This window comes from Silene latifolia, chromosome Y (assembly GCF_048544455.1).
Source record: "Silene latifolia isolate original U9 population chromosome Y, ASM4854445v1, whole genome shotgun sequence".
NCBI classification, from domain to species: Eukaryota; Viridiplantae; Streptophyta; class Magnoliopsida; order Caryophyllales; family Caryophyllaceae; genus Silene; species Silene latifolia.
In genome coordinates, this window is record NC_133538.1 from 7151858 (window position 1) to 7168798 (window position 16941).

Genomic DNA, 16941 nt, shown 5'->3' on the forward strand with positions numbered 1-16941 from the left:
TCTCTACTCGATCGAGCTCCCAAGCTACTCGATCGAGTAGCCTCAGCTAGATCGAGTACCACACAAACCAAAGCTCACCACGTCATAAGTCATCACTCGTAAAGTTTCCCAAGGTCAAGATCGGTGTCTAAGGTGAGTCAACGTCGGTCAATGGGTCCCTAAAAGGACGTGTATTACAGTCTTCCCCCCTAAAAAGAACTTCATCCCCAAATTTTGACTCATCCTCCCCCACGACGCAAGGTCAGAGAACCGAGATAACGACCATCGTTTATCCGAGACAGGTCAACACGATCGTTTAGAAATACCATCCTGCTACGCATGTTCATCCGCCATCATCATCATCTATCTTGGCAAATATCACACAACATGACTCCCCATCAGCCAATGACTTCCTATTGCATCACCAATTACACATTGCACACAAAGATGACTAACTTGATTATTACTTGTACTCATCTCATGATATTACTCAAACGTAAACCGACACAACTTTCAGACTATTCCTCCATCCATTACTTGCCAACAACTATCAGTCACAACACACTCAAAACAACAGTCCTATTACTGATAAACAACAGTCCTATTACTTCAACCACACAACACAATTCTACCCATAACAACTCTACTACTTGCTACTGACATCCAACTTCATTATAACACATTGGACAATTAATTGAAAATAAGATACCACCACATGCCACTCACTACTACAAATCCCTTATACTGATGACCCTTTTGTATTGATGCTTTCCTAAAGCGTCGACGTAAAAACCCCTCCAATTTTTTTTTTTTTGAATACCGCCAAGTACAATTAGTAATAAGGGGCGCAATTTCTAAAATTCACGAAATAATCCCGCTAAAATATTCCTCCACTATCACCGCATTCATTCACGAAATAATAGTATATAGTACTTGATCTCATCGTCTTCTACAAACGAAAACCTTAACTTTCAAAATTTCTCGTTCAATCACCATCAAAACGATTCAATCTGCCAATCAATTCTACTTCTTCAACTCGCAAAGATGCAATCTGCTTATTACATATCATAGGTACGATTTTCTCATTCATTTTCAATTACTTGTATGTCATTGATGTTAATTTTAATTGATTGAATCGGAATATGGATAATTTCGATCGAAAATTTCAATTGAAAATTTCAATTCGATAATTTATTGTTTCTTATTCATTTTCAATTAGTAATTTCGATCGGAGGAATGGAAATAATAAATTTTCAATGTCCCACCTTCATATCTTATTACACTTATGGCTATCAGCTTTATAATTTCGATCTTCAGCAAAGATGATTAAGTTATTGTTTGATAATTTCAATTAATCGATTTTTATTTTGGGTTAATATGATGTTTTTCATATGTTTGGGATTTCATGGCCTGTTTTCTTCCTTAAATTCGCCCTCTGACAACGAGATTATGGGTTTCCTTGAGTATAATTTGTATAATTCATTTGCCAATTAATTCGAACTTAATTTGCTTGGCTATGTGTATAATTTGTCGTATTCATTCGACCTGACCAGAATGTTTGAGTTAACCCCTTTCAGTGCCATAGAATGCTCAATAGGCGAGTTAGTGACCTTTACTTGTCAATTGTGTGATTTGGTTTAGGTGAGTTAGTAGATAACTCAAATTGTATGATTTGGTTTAGGTAAGTTAGTAGATAGCTCAAATTTTTTGGTCTCCTTGTAATGTGTTTCAAGATCTGTATGTTTTGTTCCGTATTTACGAGGTACCGTGAATTTAACTACCCATTTTACCAAAATTACCGATTTCTTGGTATGGTGGCTTCTCATTCTGTTGGCTGAGTGGATTAGTAGGAGGATTACACAATTCTTTCGTCTATGTCTTAGAAATTATAACGAGATTTGTTTGTTTGAGTTTGTTAACTCTTCTCAAAAGAAGAAAAAAAGGTGGTGTAGGGACTATTCAGTATTCTGTGAGTCTTTTTCTTACTGTGACATGTTGAAGGATATCTAGTGGCGTGATCTGCCTCTTTCATTGAATCTTCTTTAGTGAACACACACTGAAAGATAACTCCATCTTGTTGCTCTATTTGAGAACTAGATTATAGCAAGAGATATAGTGACCAGATAATTTCTCATTTGGATCTGTTTATTCTTTAGATGAACTAGAATCTTAGGCGTATGATAATTTCCATGAAGCAGTTTACAAATAATATTTTTGGCTAACTGTGGTGTCATTTGAGCACAGTTGTTTTTATCTATGAGGAATGCTTTCGAATTTAGAAAGCTTTATGTGAAAGAGATTTTAGGCCTTGTTTGGATACCAAAAATGAAGGAAAAGGGAGGGGAAAGGGAGGGAGAATGGTTAGTGAGATATTACCCTCCAAATCTTTCCTTTGTTGGAGGGGAAACACTTTGCCTTGTAGGAGCGAAATGGAAGGATCAATTCCCCCCCTCCCCCCCCCCCCCCTTTCCTTCCAAACCCCTCTATCCAAACAAGGCCTTAATTATTATTGCTTATGTAGACATGACTTAAAGGTGGTGATAAAAACGCCTAGGTTCATGTTTCACTGGGTAAATAGATGTATAAGTGTATCCTCTTAATTGACCACAAATCCACAATGGCCTGAATATATGTGATCCGTGTGATCCAATTTTTTGTTGGACATTTGTTCTTTCAAATGTGTATGCTGTGTTTAGAGGACAAGAATTTAGCTAATGCTTTTGATAATAAGAGAAGTGAAATACCCTTCAATATTAGCTTCTCTTTGTTCATGGACTTTTAGCTATGTTTCATTGAGAAAGCGTTCAGTGTAACACATTAGGACTTAGTAGTTCAGTGTGAAAGGTTGTTAGGAGTTTATTGTGAAGAGTGATTAGGAGTTTTATTTTGTATGACTTATCTTTTGTGGAGTAAGTTTATGATACTAAGACCATTAGATTGATTAGGAGTTTTATTTTGTATGACCCGAGAGTGCTGAATGGAGAGGGAGTATCAGCACTGGGGTATTCCACTTGAGTCTGACTTCTTGATCATATAATGAGCAGGCTGAATTTTTCAATCTCTCATCATGTCACACACTATCAGACTTGCTGCACTTTCAAAATTCATACATATCAGTAACTCTAATCGCAAGTGTCAGTATAGCAATTGCTCTCACTTATTTTTGACCTTGCCAGTATAGAAAAAGATGATGCAAATTATACACTAAGACTGTCTTACACCCTAAAATAGTTCATATGGCTTCAGCCAAAGTTTGGTTCAGAGAATAATTTTTGGGTTTTCTACGATGTTCCCTCCGATTTTTTTTTTACTTTCTACCATATACCCCGCTTTTTTGTGAATCATCCGGTATACCCCTAAACTTAATTAATAGCTCCAAAATGTGAATTAAGCTAAGTTTAACGTCAAACTCCGTTAACTTGTTGTTTTACTCAACTCTTACCTACACAGTTTACATCTTCTTCTTCCTTTTTTTTTACTGATTCTTCCTTCCTTTTCCCCAATATTTTGCTTATTAGTTCTCCTTGCTAGCTTTTTTATCATATTTCTGGCATGATAAATTTTAGTAATTTTTTTTCTTTTATAAATGTGAACATCCAATTTATGAATCACTTTTTTCTTTGAAGTTTGACCCTCCAATATTTTATTAATAATAACTTTCTTACATTTTGAATCTCAGGTGTGCTGTTGATTGCTCGCAAAATTTAGGGTTGCGATTTGTAGTTTCCGATTCATCTGTTTTTGGATATCAGGTACCACAAATAAAATAATTCTCTCCTCTTCTCTTCTTTTGTTTAGTTTCCTATTGGAGTTTTTATTGTTTGTGATCAACTTCGGTGATTCTCGTTTTATGTATATTTTCTCTAGTTAATTAAGCCATGTTCACTTCTTTATCTACTTAAACATACAATGAGTATTAAAATAGTTAAAACGTTATTATTTTTACAGTTTCATGATTAGTCGTTATTTATCTTGTACTCTTGGGACATTAGCAAATGTTATTTTTCTACAACGAGTATTAATATACTATACATGTTTAATCAATATGGGCGTGTCTGTTTTTTCTTTTTTGTGTAGACATGGATACAAGTTGGATTACATTGCCAAATGACCATTCAAACTACATAGATGGTTGTTTGAAATTTATTGCGATAGCTAAAGAAAGTCTTCTAGAAGGAAAAACAAAGTGTCTTTGTAAAAATTGCAAATTACGTTATTGGTTGCCGCTTAGTGAAGTAGAGGGGCATATTTTGTTCAAAGGCTTTTATCAAAAGTATACAAATTATATTTGGCATGGTAAAGGGGATGTTCTTGATCATATAACTAGTGTTGATGTTGGTAGCACTAGTAAAGGATCATTTGTAGGTCATGATGATATGAGTGGTCTATTGGATGCAGCTAATTTGGTTAACATTTCACACTTTTCTAAAGGGGTTAATGATGAACTTCCTCACTCACACATGAAAAATAGCGATATTGATGATCTATCTATGGGATGTAGTTATAATGATGATTCAGATCATGAGTATGGCTTTGATAAGTTATATGGTGATGAATCTCATAATGAATCTAATAAACCATCAAAAGGAAACAACATTGAGGAAGAGGCAAAGTGTAAAAGATTGTTTGAGGCCGCAAATGAAGAACTTTATGAAGGATGTCAAACTTTCTCAAAATTGTAGTTTATTTTACACTTGTTTCATATTAAGTGTATGTTTCATTGGTCTAATGATTCATTCAATAAATTAATTGAACTTTTACTCGAAGCATTTCCCCAAATCATAGAATTCCCGTCATCTTATTACGAGAGGAAAAAGTTAATTAATAACTTTGGCCTTGGATATGAAAAAATTCATGCATGTCCAAGTAACTGCATGCTGTATTGGGGGGAATTTTCCGAAAAGGAAGAGTGTCATGTTTGCCACACATCAAGATGGAAAACAAGCAATGGTGAAGGTAAAGCAAAGAAAGGTGAAGGAGCTAAGGTGATGAGATATTTTCCCCTCATTCCTAGGCTTCAAAGAATATAAAACTCACCAAAAATAGCAGAAGACATGAGATGGCATCATAAAAATCGTGTAAAAGATTGAAAACTAAGACACCCGGCAGATGCTTTAGCTTGGGAACAATTTGATTCTCGTTATCCTGAATTTGCATCTGATCCTCGCAGTGTTAGGTTAGCACTAGCTACTGATGGGTTTAATCCATATCGTTTGATGAATATTACGTACAGCACATGGCCTGTTATTCTAATACCCTACAACTTGCCACCTTGGTTGTGCATGAAACCATCGTCATTTATATTGTCATGCATAATTCCTGGAAAATCCAGTCCTGGTATTGATATCGATGTGTTTTTGCAGCCCCTACTTTATGAATTAGAATTGCTATGGAATGGTGTTGATACTTTTGATGCTTATGAGGGGAAATAAATTAAATTACGAGCATCTTTACATAGCACTATTAATGATTTTCCTGCTTATGCCATGTTATCGGGATGGAGTACAATAGGCTATGATGCTTGTCCTTGTTGCACTCATTCAACAAACTCTGGTAGGTTTGGGGGTAAGATTTGTTGTGTTGGACATAGGCAATGGTTAGATGAGGACCATACTTATCGTTCTCAAGGAAGTTTGTTTGATGGGACTACAGAGTATGGTAGTGTTCCAATTTGTGCTACTGGGTCTGATGTTTTGAGACAACAAGAAGGGATTGACTATATTTATGGCAAGTCTAAAAAACGTCGAAAGAGGAAAAATAGAGCTAGAAAAGTAGGCGAGTCAACTAATGTCCTCATTAACAGTGACGATGAGAATAATGATAATTTATGAAACAAAAAATGTGTGTTTTTCAAGTTGCCTTACTGGGAGCACAATCCTCTAAGACATAATTTAGATGTTATGCACATTGAGAAGAATGTGTGTGACAATATATTAGGTACACTATTGGATATGGATAAGAGTAGAGATGATGAGAATGCTCGAAAGAATCTTGAGAAGTTCGGTGTAAAGAGGCATCTTTGGCTTAAAGATTTGCCTAATGGGGGAAAATACATATCTCCGGCTTCCTACTCCGTGTCCAGCGAGGAAAAAGACAGATTTTTAAAAGTCTTGCAAAAAAATTAGAGTTCCGGATGGGTACGGGTCAAACATTTCTAGATGCGTGAATATGAAACAATGAACACTAATTAATCTTAAGAGCCATGACAATCATGTTTTAATGCAAGATATCCTACCCATAGCATTAAGAGCATCCAAGTCCACAAAAATTATCGACTTGCTTGGGGACTTGTCTTCTTTTTTCAAATCTTTGTGTTCTCCAACTCTTGATTACAACGAGTTAAATGCTCTTCAATAAAAAATTATCCTTGTACTCTGTCAAATGGAAATCGAGTTTTTGCCAACCTTTTTCACTATCATGGTTCATTTGTTAATACACTTAGTAGAGGAGGTGAAGCTTGGTGGACCTGTCCAGTATAGATGGATGTATCCGATAGAAAGGTACATATCTAAAAACCTGGAGTGTTGTTTAGCTAGTTATTTTTCAATATATTACTCAATAATAATTCATTTTTCTAAAGGTATTTAGCTCATTTGGAATCATATGTGAGAAACAAATCTCAACCAGAGGGATCGATTGCTGAGGGGTACATATTGGAGAAGACTATTACGTTTTGTTCAAGATATCTTGAAGGTGTTGAGACCATCTATAACAGATCTAAGAGAAATGACGATGTTATTCAAGACATGGATTGCTACCTGTACCAATCTGGTGGTAGAGTGATTGGAGTGATAGAAAAAGTACGCTTAGATGACAAAAGCTTAAAACAAACACACCGCTATGTTTTGCTTCATTCGGATGAGATGAAAGTGGTCCTTGAGTAAGTATATATTAGTATGATTTCTTCTGTCGGTCATTACTCAGTTTTAAACATGTCTCTTAAGTACAATGTTTTTCATTGATTGAAGGGAATTCCTTTTAAAAAAGCGCCACGAGAATAACCTTACTTCTACCCCAAGTGACGAAAATGACTGGATTATCAATGAATTCTCAGACCGGCTTCAAATTCAGGTTTTCTCCTTATATTTCAGAATTTAGGTTTTCTCCTTATATTTCAGAAATTTTTTTAAAACAGACAGCAATTTATGAAAATAATTGTTAAAATCATTATTTCTTAACGTTATTAGGTTCAAAACTTAGATACAAGTACCAAAGAAGGACAATTAAGAAAAGCTTTGGCCGGCGGCTTAACTAGAAATGATAAAAGAATGACCGGGTACATGATCAATGGGTATAAATTTCAAACAGTGGATCGCGAGCTGCATAGAAAAACGCAGAATTCTGGGATAATGCTTGAAGCCGATGGAAATATATATTATGGAAAGCATAAAGGAATTTACGAGTTAGATTACTTTGGAAAGTACAAAGTTGTAATGTTTCGTTGTGATTGGGTAGACATACACAAGGGGATAAAATCATATCCAGATAAGAGTGTGTGTGTAAACTTTTCTAAGTTAATGCACACAGGCCGAAATTTATCTGATGATCCCTTTGTTTTCTCATCACAGGCAAAGCAAGTCTTTTATGTTGAAGATGAGATGCATAAAGGTTGGCTGCATGTAATAAGAACTAAGCCTAGAGATTTGATTGAAACTGGCGAGATTTTGTTATAAGTAACATAATTTCGTGCTGCAAGTTGTATTTTTAGGATGACATTGTTTTAGGCCTTTTCTTTATCCTATTAATGTTGATGACATTTCTTATAGAGGCTGTTGGTTTTGGTTTATATTATACTACATATGCATTCATTTATATTTTCGCGCTTCATAGACGTATATTTTCAATTAACTGTAATTAATTTATGTTAATGTGTACTGATATTTTTTTTATTGTTTAGGATAATAAAGGTCACTTGATTAATGATGAGTTATCAAAGCAAAAGAACATGGGCTCAGATGACGATGAAGGAGGTTGAAGTGCAAAAACTGAAAAAATTAAATACTCAAGCGGCTGCATTGTCTTCCGAAATTGCATCTGATGGAGGTGATGAAAGATGGGGACCATTCATTTGAAGTCCAAATCTTCATTGCCCTTTCCTACTAATCGCCCGCACACAACCAACTTCTCATCTGCTACACCATCAGCTCCATCAACACAAGTTTGTGGTGTAACCACTACACAGGCTGCTAGTACACAGGCTACTATTTCGCTTCAAACCAATCCTTTGAAGTCCAAATCTTCATTGCCCTTTCCTACTAATCGTCCGCACACTATCAAGTTCAAGTCTAAAGTAGGTAACAGTACGTCAGACACACCTGTGAATGAACATTTAGTCAACAACGTGAAACCTTTCAAACTAAGACGGCACAGGGTGGTAATACCTGATTGGCCCGATGAAGTAGCATTTGATGAGAAAGATGAGGTTGTGACTGTAGGTAAATTTCTTTACTTTACACAATATATTAAAAGACATTATATATTTCACGCTCTTCTTATTTGCTAAATTTGCTTATTTTCCGATGGGTTTGCATCCACTTGAATTATTTTTTGTCTATTTTTGTTCTCTTTTGAAGAATTTTGTGATCTTATTTGTTTTTTATATATCACCATTCCATTTGTGCTCGATTGTTGACAAATAAGGAAGGAGACTATAAGACGGTCAGTTATGCTATTCAACCACATGATGTTTGGCATGATAATGGTACTAAGTAATTTTTGACATTTAATGAGTTTTATCAACCACTCAAAATGGGAGGACATATTCTAATTATATTTATCGGCCATGTTGCGAAAACTGAGCAAATTTGTCATATTCACGAATTAGATTGGTGCCATGTTAGTGCACAATTGAAAGTTGACATTTTAAAGCTAATTCGAGTAAGTTTTTAGTATATGCAGATAGATTGGATTCTTATTTTTTTTACTTAATTGACAAGATAATAATTCTTAATAGTTTATTTGAGTATCTTCTTTACTTATCTTTTTCACGGATCGTTTTGTGATACCTGATGGAGAATTATTTGACCAAGCAATTCTTAAGCGCACGGGTAATAGTGTAAGGCAATATAGACATCACTTGAAGAAGATATTTTTCAAACCAACGACTAAGACCAAAGAAGAAATATATGAAGCAGTGCCTGATGGACATCCTCATCCTAGTTGGATTCGTTTGGTTGATTATTGGTATTCCGATAAGGGACAGGTACACCTTCAATTTAAAATATGAAACAAAGTGTTCTTCATTCTTGCTGGTTAATTTCAAATTTTGTACTTATATAGTGAAAATGTCTGTAATATATATTTCATACAGAGATTGGCTGAATGCGGAAAAGAAGCAGGTGGTAATCAAAATCATATGCATATAACGGGGCCTACTAGCTATGCTAACATACAAGCTGATTTCGTAAAATTTCCATCTCTAAAACTTCTCATGTATATTCAATTTGAAATGTATTATACGCTTTATCATCTTTTTATTTAGTATTGTTGTGTGACCAACAGGAAGAGAAGAATAAAAGAGGACCAAGTGTTTGATAGTGAATGTACAGATCCCAAGACGCACCAAAAAAAGCCACACACTAAATAGTTGCTCAAATCTCAATGCAAAGGGACATTAATTTGTAGCAAGTAGGATAGTGAATTGTTTACAAAGTTTCTTTAACAAAGCATGTGTGTTTGTCAATATTTTGCAACGTTTATCTAGTAATCTCTAGCTCGTCTCTTTCTCTTTAATATTTTAAACTGTTTACTTGGTTTTGAGAGATACCTACTACCTGGCATCCTATGTCTTTTGCTCCCTAGCTGGTCTCTTTCTCTGACACTCTATTTTGATGATCCCTACTTAGTATCTACTCGTTCTCGTGTTTTCGTTTTCTAGTCTTCCAACTAGCTATGTACTTGTAATTTTTCTGTAAATCAATAACTAGCTATGTACGCCTTTGTCGAAACAAGTAAACAATGTTCGGATAGCCTTGTTTAAAACTCAGTGATTGTTAACAGATGACGTACTGGAAATTGTGTGGAAAAATGTTCTACTCATATTTTTTCTGATAAGTAAAGCCTTTGGACATGGAATTTGACCTGATCAAGTTAAATATTTGGCTCAAGTAAGCTGATACGGAGTCTACGTTGTAGCCAAAGAGGTTATTTCATAGGGATTTCTAATGAAAATTCTGGTTGCCCGATGCTTAATTCATACGACTATTTACTTGTTTGACATGAAACTTTGGCCTCATTGAAGCCGTTGTTGATTTTGGCATTAACCCGGTATTTTTATGGTGAGATTTAGAAGGAAAATGAGGGGAGCCGGGGGGATAATGTAAGGAAGACAATTTCCTTGTTTTGTTAGCATTTTGGGTTGGAGAGATTGGAAACAAAGGACTTCGTATTTCCCACCTTTAATCCAGAATCTTCTATAAATGAAACAGTTGGGCCATTGCTTCATTTCCCAAGCTCTTCCCTCCTAATATAATACCTAATGAGTACTTAGTTCTTGCCCCACTTTACACAAGCATATACACCACTGTATAAATTTACTCCGTATTTGGATGGAGCTATGGAAGGAAGGGGAGCGGAGGGGTGTATTTCCTTTATTTTGGATAGCATTTGGGTTCAGAGAGAAATAGAGAAAAGGAAAATGAAGGGATTATTTTCTATCTTGGAAGCTGATTTGGAACTAGAATAAACCCTTCACCTTACCTCTTCACAGTTTGTTGTTGGTGTTGTGTGAAAGTGCTGAAAAGCATTAATGGTTGTGTCTGTGAATTTAGTTTATTAATTTGTGTCTGAATATTTCGTGAAATATAGTAAGTTAAAGTGTTAGTATATGATTAATTAAATAGGTTGCAATTAATTTCACACACCTGATTTTGGGTGCTGCTTAGTAAATGTGGACGGGATTTTCTTAATTAATGAGGAATGTGCTGCATCATCATCTTTTTCTGTTCCTTGTACATGTTTTGCTCATATTTTGCCTCATTCTTCTCCTTTTCTTATGGAGTACAGTACTACTACTTATTCAAACTTTGAGCTGTTCATATAATAAAATTGTTGAGACTGAAATTATCTTAATATACTTATTAAGATATATATTTTATTTAATTTTTTGTAGATTGATGTCGATGCAAGTATTGATATGGAAAACTGTCCTGCACCCATCTAATTCAAAATCTCGTGTACAACTTGAGAATGAAGCCTTTAACAAAGTAATATACGGCAAGGATACCCATACACGTCCAATTGGTTATGGATATGGTGTAAAGCAAAGTGATGTGTTTGGAGTACATAGTATCTTAAGAAAAGAGGGATTTGGTTGTGGATCCAGTAGTAGTCTAGCCTTAGAAAATATGAAGAAGGTTATGGATGATGTGACCAAGGAAAATAAAGAGCTAAAAACCAAGTGCGATGAGAGTAATGGACTGTTGAAAAAAACGACGACACAGTTTGCTCAAATACTGGACCTCTTTAGTACTGGAAAAGCTACGACTGAAGTTATAGGCATGGAAAAATCAGTCTTGAACATGAACATGGGCAGTATACAGGTATGCGTAATTTGTTTTACTTCTCCTTATATTTTTTTGCCATATCTGAGAGCCTTGCTTTGTTTATTAGTCTGAAAGTTTCATGATGTCAATTTCCGCTATGCACATTTAGCCTCTTCGTGTAAATGCCGCTTAATATATGGAATTCACCCTCCTCGCTACTCATTCCTGACCCAAATAAATGTTGCGAGTAGGTCATGTTTCTTCTCCATTGAGTTTCGCGGTTTGCTTGTGCCTCGTGGGTGCGTGTTTGTGTTGTAATTGGCTGGATTTTGTGCTGCAACTCTAACTTATTTCTATTATTGGGAGTTCTAACTATATTTAGTTAATTGTCCTCTAATCAAGTTTTTCTTGCGCTATAATTTTCCGAGATTGTGATTGTTTTTGTGCTTTATTGAGCTGAATCTGAATATTGTTTAGTAGTAGTCTCATCCTCTCGCTAATTTTCTCTCTTCTTACCTTTCGACGGGTAATTCTATTCAGCGCAATTTTGAAACATTTTTGTGAAGTGTATATGTACTAATCAAATATATTCATATAAATTATATTTTCTTTACCCGTTATAGGTTTCAGATTCATCAGATGGTGATGATGCGCCTTTAAATGTTGATTGAAGATGCGCCTTTATATGTTGATTGAAGTCTCTTTGACATTACGCCTACATGATTAAGCCCCTACCACATTCAAGCTACTCGATCAGTGTCCTTGTCTAACTAGTTACATAGCATTTTTTACGATTTTTTGGACTTTTACTATCTTCCGGATCCCTTTTGGTATTTTTGATTTTGTCGTACTAAAAATTACGTACTAGTTTATATTAGTTAAATTGTCAATGCTAGCTAGCTATTGTATTTGTGACGGAGACGGTATATGTATCAAACGTATGTTTATTTATAAAAGTACGTGGGTACGTTATTAATTATATACGGAGTATATTGCATTATGTTGTTTTTTTTTTATGATTTAGTAATGATAGCTAGTAGTACTATATTATTTATAGGTGTATTTAATTAATCTCTACGTATGATTTTAACAGAAATCAAAATTCCGAAATTAGACCGTGACAAGAAGAAGTGTCAATATATAAATAGTTGACGCCTAATTCCGTCTCATCGAGTGACACATAAAGCCATCAATAGTCGCTGAAGACGCTTAAAAGCGTCAAATTTGTCGACAATTACAAGCGTCAATAGTCCATGAAGACGTTTAAAAGCGTCAAATTTGTTGACAAAAAAATGTCAATAGCCACCAAAGACTCTTAAAAGCGTCAATTTTGTTGACAATTAAAAGCGTAAGCGTCAAAAAATAACAACGGTCCAAAATTTGACGCTTTTATAAAGCGTCGATAAAAAAACTGACGCTTTAAGCGTCGAAAAACGCCTGAAAAAGCATCACCAATACAAGATATGTGCAGTAGTGACTCTATTCAGCAATTATAAAATGCTACTCAATTATAAAATGACCAATACAAAATTATCCAAGCAACCATTTAAAATACTTCAAAATTATCATAAAGTACTATAAAATTGCTACAAGTACGTCATTTTTCCACGCGATATTACTCTTCCCCTCTTAAAAGGAACTTCATCCCCGAAATTCACCAACAAAACAACCTTATTGTCACACAAGCCGATATATTATTACTATCCCACACTGACATTGCGAACAAACCACAATGCGCATTTTGACTCATGTCAATCACAACACTTTCTTGACATTACGCAAATCTGACTCACACGTATATGAAACCATTGAGAAAGTGAACTACACAACGAGAAATACTATCATCAACTAGCAGTCACGACATCAATTAATTTCTTATACAATCATTCAAACTATGCAATGCGGATTATAACCATTAAACATGACGTTACCTGAGACAATTTAATTTAGCATACAAAATTATATAAACATCACCGAAAGTTGTATAAATCATACCAATATGCACAATGTATAACCACCATTGAGATAATACTATGATATAATATACCCACAGCAAGAAATATTATAACAACCACCATCGCCATGACGATGCCTACAAGTGTTAAAACGAAATAAAGCTGTTACAGGGCTACTCGATCGAGTTCGTAAGCTACTCGATCGAGCTGGAATTACTCGATCGAGTTCATCAGTTACTCGATCAAGTTGGATGAGATCAGAATACCCCTCAGATGTCACCCCTGCAGTTACTTGATCGAGTGAGGGGGCACTCGATCGAGTAGCCACATGTCAAAATTCTCCCAATTCGTCACTTTTCAAGTCCAAGGCAACAAATATATAAGTCGGAAACGTAATCCCGACACCAACATCCTGCATAAAAGTCCGAAGAGTATCCAAAATACGGCCTTATGGCCACAATACAAACTAAAGTCTAAAAAGTTCCCCACAAAAACGAGTATCAAGAACTACCAATCCATCTAACAAGATAGAAATAAAAGGAGTATCATCACTCCATAGCCTGCTCATCCATCTTCTCATCTCCACCACCGCCTGCGGACGTGCCTGCTCCAGCTGCATCCTCACCCGCAATGCCACCATCACCAGAATCGGCCCCCACTCGCCATGGTGCCAAGCAACCATAGGGGTAACTCATAGGCTCTCCCCAAGTAGACCGCTCCACGCCAAAGGAATGAAAGACCCCGCTGTCATCACCAACGTCTCTCCACCACACCGGCTGAGCTACCTCGGTCCCGATGCCCTACACATATGCCATCTCATGGAGGTTCCGGAGTGTCAAGGTAGCAGACACCCTCTTCGTGAGCTCACTTACTCTCATCTCAAGGCTGAAGAAGGAAGGGTAGCTGGGGAACTGAAACTGTGGGGGTACAGGCTGCTCTGGCTGGGTCTTAGCCATCCTCTCTTTCACCCGTCGTGGACCTCTCCCCACTCTAGGCTGTCTATCCTCAGGTCTAGCCTGATCCCTCTTCGTCGGCTCAGGCATCACCTCTAAAAGGTCATCATCAATGAGGTAAAACTGCCTATCAGGGACCTCCTCATCATCATCAGAATCGGCTGCCACCACTGCCGTGGGTAAAGGCTCGGTCACAGGAAGGTGCTCAGGGTCATGTATCCTCATCCAACTCATCCCCTAAACTCTCCACGCTAAGCCACCATCCGCCAAAGTCTTCAACCATTTCTGGTCGAGAAAGTACTCATGGTCCAAGGTAGGCACCGTCAGGGTCAAAGGTGTATAGGCAGAGGATGCCTCAAAAGTGGTCAACCGCTCCGCCAACCGAGTGGCAATGGCACCACAACTCAGGAAACGGGTGTCAGAAGAGGCCATCAAAACTAAGCTAGCACACAGTATGGCCGGAGCACTGAAAGAGACTCGCGGGGCTCGGGTGGGGCTAAGGTACGCCGCAAGCAACATCACTTCATGTGAGTTAAGCTTACTCACATCTTTCCGATCATAAAATAAGAAGGTCATAGCATGAAGAAAGATCTTCAGAGTGACATGTTGCACGTCATTGATCAACATGTTGCTATGGTCGTGGAGTAAAACTCGTCGTCAAAAGTTACCCAACCAAAACAATATTTATAACTTTACAAACTACTCTTAGTAAAGAAGCAAGTAAAGGTCGGATCCCAAGGGACGGGTATTGATGTAGGAATTTCAATTGTAAATGGTCGTGTCTTAGGGTGTCACAATTTGGGGTTGAGATAGGAGATCAATTAAAACTAATTAACAATAAAAATAAAGCAAGGTAGATAAAATGAAGATGTAAATAATTGATTAAATAAAGCACTAGGGTGTCATGGGTTCATAAGGGATTCATGAGAGTTGATCATACAAACATGTTCTCTACTAGATGCAAGCACTTATTGTTGTGATGGGATCGAGTTAGTGTATATCTTACAATCCCTAAGAAGGTTTGGGTCCCAAGCCGAATCGATTAGATTGTACAACACCTACAAGTCGACTTAGTCCTTCCTATCCAGCTATATGCATGGTCTAATGAGACTCGAGTTGGTTTATGTCTTATAAGTCTAATTGAAAAGATAAGTGATGGGTAAAAAAGATTCATAGGCTCGCTTTTCATCAAACATAACATGTGCATAAGTTGGAATCACAACAAGCAAACAAATTAATTATGAAAACATATTAGATTAAGCATGAATTAATCCCCATGTTGGTTTCCCCTAATTCCCCATTAACCCTAGCTAAGGAAACTACTCACTCATTATCAACTTTAACATGCTAACAAGGTTGTCAATCATACTAGCAAGGCAAAACATGATGAACAGATGAAAATGATTAACAATAATTAAAAGGATTAAGAGAGAATTATACCTATGAAGATTCCAAAATAATAATGCAAAGAATAATAGAAGTACTTGATGATTGATGGAAGGTTGTCAATCTCCCAATAAACCCAAATAATCTTCTAATTACCCAAAATAAATGATGAATAATAGAGAAATTAATGAAAGATTAAGGAATGATATTTGTATTAAGACAAGATTAAGAGTTGATTACAAGATTAAGATGAGATTACTAATTGATTACAACTTGATTAAGAGAGCATGCTACTCTAGGTAGTACAAAGGGGTATTTATACTAAAGATTAGGTACATAAATTAGGGTTACTAAGGGCTTAAATGACTATTAAGACCCTTAAGAAAAGTTGAGGAAATTCTCCTCTCCAAGGAGATGAGCATCTCCGTTTTGCTGGTCCCGTGTGGATATGCTCGTCCCGAGCGGCTTATAAGCTGGCACGGTGGGTTCTGTCAGGAGATCCGAGCGTATCATAGAGGAGACGCTCAGATCCTAGGGCTTCAAGACGAGCGTCTTAAGCTCGGGACACTCGGATTGTGGTGCAGGGAGACGCCCGGATTGCTGGCAATCCGCTCGGATCCTGGGTCAGACAACTTTTCTTGTCTTCATTCCTCAACAATCCGCGGGGATCTTGTTGAGGATGTTAGGATCCTTTAATCATTTCCCAATCTACTTTATTATCTACATAGGCCTTCTGGTATCACCTTCCCTTTGATGCTTGGTCATTAGATGCGATCAATTTAGCTCCATTTCGCCATGTAAATGCAAGGTTTGCACTCCTCTCCTACCAAGGAAACAAAACCTCAAAGAATACGCAAAATAGGAAACTAAAGATAGTAAATGACCCAATTATGCACTATAAAGTATAGGAACGAGGCTAATTCGGGGACTAAATGTGCTCAAATATGAGTCACATCAAACATCCCCAAACCGAACCTTTGCTCGTCCCGAGTAAAGAGGTGATAGAAACTAGGACCCTTATTCAAAATAACCTACTAATATAGCCGATGTGAGATACTTAGCCGGTCTCACTCCGCCCCTTCAACTCACAACATAACAACCATGAGGTAGGATGCCTTCTTGCAAGGCAAGGTGGGGCTTGCCAAAATGGCGACACATCCAAGCATTAAAGCACACAAATCAAGT

At 36.6% G+C, this 16941-nt stretch overlaps 1 protein-coding gene across 1 annotated transcript; it reads left to right on the top strand.

The window, feature by feature from the left end:
- Positions 1 to 839: 839 nt before the first annotated feature.
- Positions 840 to 9748, top strand: LOC141627295 (uncharacterized). Its single transcript, XM_074440631.1, has 8 exons — positions 840 to 1050; positions 3659 to 3731; positions 6560 to 6859; positions 6948 to 7050; positions 7877 to 8414; positions 9020 to 9181; positions 9290 to 9382; positions 9481 to 9748. Exons 3-5 carry the CDS (start codon positions 6726 to 6728, stop codon positions 7952 to 7954), a joined length of 315 nt encoding a protein of 104 aa, XP_074296732.1. The 5' UTR covers positions 840 to 1050; positions 3659 to 3731; positions 6560 to 6725; the 3' UTR covers positions 7955 to 8414; positions 9020 to 9181; positions 9290 to 9382; positions 9481 to 9748.
- The last annotated feature ends 7193 nt before the right edge of the window (positions 9749 to 16941 follow it).